Source organism: Echinops telfairi, unplaced genomic scaffold (genome assembly GCF_000313985.2).
Source record: "Echinops telfairi isolate 266 unplaced genomic scaffold, ASM31398v2 ScPeMD7_5;HRSCAF=22, whole genome shotgun sequence".
Classification (NCBI taxonomy): Eukaryota; Metazoa; Chordata; class Mammalia; order Afrosoricida; family Tenrecidae; genus Echinops; species Echinops telfairi.
In genome coordinates, this window is record NW_022103901.1 from 424,182 (window position 1) to 430,947 (window position 6,766).

The 6,766-nt window shown below is 58.4% G+C and overlaps 1 protein-coding gene across 1 annotated transcript in view; it reads left to right on the forward strand.

The window, feature by feature from the left end:
* DNAAF5 (dynein axonemal assembly factor 5) overlaps positions 1-5,809 on the forward strand; it is a 14,929-nt gene extending 9,120 nt beyond the window's left edge. Inside the window, exons 10-14 of the mRNA XM_045284322.1 lie at positions 1,661-1,808; positions 2,338-2,488; positions 3,285-3,441; positions 3,842-4,033; positions 4,964-5,809. Of these exons, the coding sequence (XP_045140257.1) occupies positions 1,661-1,808; positions 2,338-2,488; positions 3,285-3,441; positions 3,842-4,033; positions 4,964-5,100 (785 nt within the window). The 3' untranslated portion in view covers positions 5,101-5,809. The remainder of the gene's footprint in view (positions 1-1,660; positions 1,809-2,337; positions 2,489-3,284; positions 3,442-3,841; positions 4,034-4,963) is intronic.
* The last annotated feature ends 957 nt before the right edge of the window (positions 5,810-6,766 follow it).

Genomic DNA, 6,766 nt, shown 5'->3' on the forward strand with positions numbered 1-6,766 from the left:
TGAGACTTTCATATCAAAGAGCAAACTACTACACAAAGAAAACCTCCCGATCCAGATCAAGTCCACAAAGTCCAATCTTAGCCCATTTGTCCTCTTTAGACTCACTTATCGCAGCCATGCGATAATGCCAAATGCAGGAAGATCACAGGCTGGTGGGTGGAAAGTCTTATGGACCCAGTGGCATTGGAAGCATCTCAGCACTGGTGTGGGTCTCCACGTGGCTCCTCCAGCTCCAGGGCTCCAGCGTAGCTCCATGTAGTATGTGTCTAGTGAACTATTTATCTCCTTAGTGCCTCTAAATGCGATCAGCAAGCTACAACCTGATAAACTAGATTCCACCCCTTCACTCTTAAGTCTCAAATTGACAACAGATTATGTAACTGCCACACCTGGCTTCTCAGACATGACCTACATGGGTGGAAGTCCCACAGTGCCCTTCCCCTGTGGGTGACCACTTCCAGTCTGTCCCCTGTGGCCGTTCTGGGAGGTGTTTCTGCACGTCACTACCCATGTCACTTGTTGGTTGGCACGTCTGCCTCATGGGACCAGGGCACCGTGACCGGGGTGCTAGACTGGTCTTCGCATGGTTGTGGGGAGCAACATCCTGTTCCTGGTGGTTAGTGTGAGCCCACTCAGTCAGTCCCTCTGTAGGGCAGGGTGCTCGCCCACTGGAGGCTGACAGGAAGTGGGGTCCGCAGTGACAGTGAGGCTGGGAGATGCTTGCTGAACATGGGGCTGGGGGTGGTGGGGATGAGGCAGGTCCACTAGTGCACACAGCCTCATCACTGTGGAAGCCATGGCTGAGATCTCTGTTGACTTCTGTGTCTCTGAGGTTGCAGGCCACCTGCTGGTCTCGGGAGCCCATCTGTGCCCCATCCTTCCCCTGCTCTGCCCACCACCCCACCCCCAACACACGAGGTGGCACGTACTCTGTGGCCTCACAAGCTTCCCAGGCTGACATCTACATGTTCATCTGTAGCACACGCAGGCGCGCTGTGGGAAAGGGCTGACTGTGTGCTGGTTGAGCGAGTCCTAGGATCCTGGGAGGGGGCGGGACAGGGTGCTGTTAGGTGTGTGCCCTCAGAAGTCACCTCTGGTGCCTGACCAGGACCCTGAGTGTCTGAACCTACCTGTGCCTGCGAGGTGAACTGGAGGGTGGCGCCCACCCACAGGCTCCTCCAAAGTCCCAGCCCGGACAGTCCCCAGGGCACATTTGACTGACACCTGTGGGCTCCCCATGAGCTGGGACAGCACTCGGCAGTAGTGGCCACGAGGACTGCCTCGCCCTGTCTGTTTTCCCGAGGCCATTTGTGTGTGGGCTAAACATGACACCGACTGGTGCTGAGTCTGTAACAGGCTGATAAGGACTCTGGTGGACCCAGGTCCTCAGAGGGAGCAGTGACCTTCTGCTGCCACCTCTGTTCCTTGGCCATGTTCTGCAATGCCGACACGTGTCTGGCTGGTGTACAGAGCCGAATGAAAACGTGTTGTCCATGACCTGAGCCAACATAGGACCCCCAGCACAGCACCTGCTCGGCCAGCCCCCCACCTTGGTCCCCTTCCCCTAGTGGAATGGGCTCTGATCCGCCCCTCGCCCCTGCTTCTTGAAAGACCAGGATCTGAGTCACCAGGGACACTCAGGTTCCCCTTTGACCTGCAGGCCCCGCCGTGGGAGAGGTCCTCCACCATGTGATGCCCACCCTCAGGAGCTGCCTGCAGCCCACTCGAGATCCTCCAATGCGCCTGAAGCTCCTCTCGCTTCTGCCCAGGCTGCTGCTCAGAGCGAGTGAGACGGTGGACTCAAGGGGGTAGGTGAGACCCTGCCTCGGGTGCAGCTCTGAGCTCGGACGGCAGGGGCGGGTCAGACCCCGTGTGAGTCTGGGAGACCCGGAGCCCAGGGAGGTGTGAGGACTGAAGTCCAGGGACTGGAAGGAAATTGTTTTGACTGTAGAAGTCTCTGGCCAGTGCAGGTGAGGTGAGCCGCCCAATGGCCTCGTCCCTGTGACAGGCAGGCCCCTAGAAGAAGCTGCCTGGGATCTCCTTGACAGGGGCCTGCTCAGGGGGTGCTGACCCATGGAGAATGTGGGGTGAAAGCTGCTTCTCACCTCTGAGTGGTAGTGGGGGGAGGTTGTCAGGTCATTGGGTGCCTGATTTGGCCTCCCCTGATGGACCCTCATGTCCAGCATGTTTGGACACAGGCTCGGGGTTAGGCTGTTCCCACGCTTTCTCCTGTTAAGGCCTGCTCAGGAGAGCCAGCAGGGGCTGGGCTGGAGCCCCTGCCCTGGTGCCCGCGCGCCCGCGCTCAGCCGCCCCACCAACTCTATGCTCTGCCCGCAGGCAGCTCCACAGCCACCTCGAGACACTGGTGTCGGACATCCTGGTCCCCAACCTGCAGTGGCACGCCGGGAGGACGGCTGCAGCCATCCGCACGGCCACCATGTCCTGCCTCTGGGCACTGCTCAGCTCTGGGGCCCTGTCGGCTGAGCAGGTACAAGGAGTCCCGTCTGGGTGGTGGGGTCACAGGGATGACATGCGCGCTGAGCAGGGCGACCCGGGAGCCCAGCAAACCTGTAGTGTGAGGCCCATACCCACTGTGCAGGGCTCCTCTGGAAGGCTCAGCTTCTGGCCTGGGGGCAGGCTTCTCCCTGCAGCCTCAGCACCTAGGTGGTCAGCCAGCTCGCAGTGCCAAACCCTGAGGCAGATGGCAGGTGGGCAGGTCCCTGGTGGGTGGGGAGGGGCTGGGACACTGTGGGGCACATCAGAGGCCCCAGGGTGGTTCACTCCTAATGCTTTCCTGCCCGGGAAAGGGGCTCAGCCTCACGGGGAAGGCTGCTCTCATCCCCTGGTGGGCTAGGAAGGACCCGTGCTGTGGGAGCAGCATCCCGTCTGTGTGGCGGAAGCGCCACCTCCTGGCGTGCGGGGTTATTGTTCGAGCTAAAGCCTCTCCAGGTTTAGGGGCCCAGGCCCAGCCTGAGTGATGAGCATGCAGCCCAGAGCATGGTCAGCAGGCTGAGCAGAGATGGTCAGGGGACTGAAGGTTCCCACGCACTTCCTGGGCAGAGTCCATCAGAGGCAGCCTTCCAGATGCCCTCCCTTCTGGTCTTCACAGCCAGAGCACGCAGAGGAGGGCATCTCTGTCACAGATCCTGGGGCCGCAGGGAGCCCCACAGTGGTAGTGTCACCATGGCCCCTCGGACAATGCCTCCCTCTGTCTCACGGATCCTGGAGGGGTCAGGGCCTGTGCTGAGGGGTGGCCGTTCCGCTGCCCTTCCCGGCTGTTGCAGATCCTGGAGGCACAAGGGGCCCTGATGCCACAGGTGCTGACCGTCCTGGAGGAGGAATCTCCGACGGCCCGGCTGCTCTCCTGCCGCGTTACCAACCTCTTCCTGGAGACCGCGGGGGACCAGCGCGAGCCCGAGCAGCTCCTCAGGATCTACCCAGGTAGGACAGCAGACGGGAACTGGGGTGACACATAGGCTGCTAACTAAAAGGTCTGTGGTTCGAACCCACCAGCCACCCCATGGGAGAAATACGAGGCCGTCTGTCTTGGTAAAGACTGGCAGCCTTGGACGCCCACAAGGCAGCCCCACCGCCCCATCGGGTCGCCATGAGTTGGCATGGACTGCCCGGCAGTGGGGGCTCTGAGTCCCCCATGTTATGGTGGAGGGGACAGTCTGTGAACTAGAGTTGGGGCGGCCAGAGCAGGGAAGGTCAGGATCTAGCTCTGCTGAGCCAGTGGCCGTCCACACTCCTGCTGTGAGTGGGCTCCAGGTGCGATAGCCCTGAGGGCGTGGGCTGGGGCCCAGCGCTGCCTCACTGGCCCTGCCCTGGATTCCTGCAGAACTCCTAAAGCGGCTGGATGATGCCTCCAACGAGGTGCGGCTCACGGCTGCCACCACCCTGGCCACCTGGCTCAGGTGTGTGCGCAGGGACGACAGCAAGGCCTACTACCAGGGTGATATCCAGTACCTATACCGGGAGCTGCTGGTGTACCTGGACGACCCAGAGCCTGCCGTCCAGGACGCCATCCTAGGTGAGCCGGGTCAGCTGCTGCCAGAGGGGAGTGCACAGGGTGCCAGTGTGCCCCTGTGGAGGGAGGGGGTTGCTTCACTGTACGTACCAGAAGTATCACGCTCTGTCCACACAGCTGGCCGTCAGCGCCATGTCTGGGCGGCTCCTCTCGCTGCATTCCCGCAGGGGTGCATGTCTGTGTCAGCGCAGGGGGGGTGGGAGTGTGAGGAGCTGCCAGGCCGCCACCTGAAGGGAGGCTGGGGTGGGGTCCACCCAGGGTAGCCTCAGAAGAAATCTGGTAACCTGCTCCCTGTAGGTGACCCTGCTGGGAACAGTGACCGCTCCCTACAGATACAGATGGCCCCGGCAGCCCAAGGGCAGGGGCCACTCCCTACACGTAACCTGATGACCCAACAGCCCCGCTCAGCACAGAACATGCACAGGCTGGGCGCCCCAGAGGTGTGCGCAGGGTGGGCGACAGCCACTGGACCCTTGTGGCTTTGATACCCTTAATCTGAAAGCCACCAGCTCAGGGCTGTGTGGACTGCTGCTGCCTGAGGCAAAGTAAAGCCTGCTTCTGAGACGCACAGTTTGTGTCCCCCCCGCCACACACACACACACACACACACACACACGCGCGCGCGCGCGCGCTGCTCCGTGGTCAGCAGGGTTCTGGGGGTTTGAAGCTTCTGTGCACGTGACTGGTGAACAGCTTGCCCACGCTTCCACCGTGACTTGGAGCGGAGCATCTCTGCAAGTGAGTCTGCCGATGGTGCCGAGCTCACAGACGGGAAAGATTCACGGAGAGCCAGTGGTCAGGCGCAAAGGCCAGAGGATTCAGGGCTGTTCCCAGGTCACCTGCACAGGTCACCTGTCAGGGCCCAAAGTGGCCTGGGCTTGTGGTGGGCAGGTCCACGCTCCCAGCACCCTCACGTGCTGCGCTCTTTCCCAGAGGTGCTCAAGGCGGGCGCTGCCCTGTCCCCCGAGCTGCTGCTGGAGGAGACAGAGTCCGTCCTCCACAAGCACCGCTCCCCTGCACGCTGCGAGCAGCTCCTGCAGCACGTGCAGGCCCTGGCAGCCGCGCGCTGACTGATGCCTCCGTCCTCGCCTGCTGGGCTCATCAGCAGGACCCTCGGGCTAACTGCGACAGTGACAGCGAGAAGGCCCTTCCCGCGCGCGTGCCTCCTGGTCAGCTGGGACCAGCCTTTTAGTCCAGCCATCTGAAGTTGCCTTCACAATGGGGGCCGGGAGGGGGGTTGTTTGTTTCTCCATACGGTTCACGGAGAGGCCTGCAGACAGCTGGGCACCCAGGCGACCAGATTCAGCAACCCTGAGCCCTTCCTGGGCCCTGGACACCGCTGGACCTTGGTGGCTGGCTCTGTCTCATGGCACACCCAGCGAGATGTTCTTGACTATTTTTAAAAAGCCAAGGTCATTGTAAACTCTCAATCGTTGGGTTCTAGTTCCTGAAACATGCTGTCTTGATAAGCGTGTCCGTGAAATCTCCCGTGTTAAATACACTGGCATTTAAAGGATTGTATAGATGTAAATGGATACAGTGGTTCCTAAAGTCAGTCCTGCTTAGATAAAAGCAGCTTACACCTAACTGTAAAGGAAAATTGTATTTTTTCTAGCAGTTCCTACACCCCAAGTGCCTGAAAGAGTGAGTTTCAAGTGGGTCTTATTTCCATAAACCAGTATTTGGATTAACATAAAGGAAAAAAATGTGTTCCCAACAAAAAAATAGTAACATTGATGTATTTGTGCTTTGAATTTTAATTAAAATTATTTATGATTATTTTGTGTCTTAATTAGCTGGTGCCCCTATAAGAATAAAAATATTGCAGGTGGACGTTCTCACAGTTAGGGAAGCGGGAAACACACATTAGCTCTGGGGAGGTTTTGGCGGGAACAGTCCCCGTCTCAGCTTCTCTGTGCCTGGCATTCAGATCTCATGGGCCCAGTCCCATCTTCCCCTGCGTCTAGGAGGTTCTCAGCTGAGGACCCTGGGCTCAGAAGACAAGCTCTACTCCCAGTTCGCTCTTGGTGGAACTGAAGTTATTCCCTCTCTGCTGCTTCTCTCCTAGGAGAAAGACAAGTTCAGTCTACAAAGGGCTCATCTAAACTGAGAAGTACCATTGTGTCCCTCCACTAAATTCTTACAGATCTTTGTAAACTTTACCCCCAACTCAATTGGCATATGCCTGAACAAATAAAATACAGCCGCTGAAGTCCAGTGACTATACCTTCTGATCTGTGGGTGGAATCTGATGAACACACCTGGTCTGATGGGTTTAAGAAAAGTTACTAGCAGTGCAACCAATACCCTGATCCAGTTTAAGAACACTCCCATCATTCCTAAAGCCTTCCCACTTGCATGTCACAACCCCAATGGATACTGGGCTATGTTCTTGGCTCCCTGGCCAGCACACCTGTTTCTCCTGCAGAGAAGTCAGGAGGTGGCTGATCCAAAGTTCATCTTGGTCAATGGAAGTAACGAAGATCTGTATCCAGTGTTCACATCCCCACTCTGGGAGTACCCCTGTTGTCCAACAGCCCTGAATGGAGAGACTGTATTCCGTACAATAGACTACTACAGCGCATAGAGAGGGACAAATGACTGAGGCACACTGCACCTCGCAAGGCTCCCTCCGACGTGCTCAATGGAGGCAGGCACGCAGGAGTGCACACTGTGCCATTCATGTGGGAGTCTAGAACAGGCAAAGCTGTTGTCCAGCCCCCGTATTAATGGTTG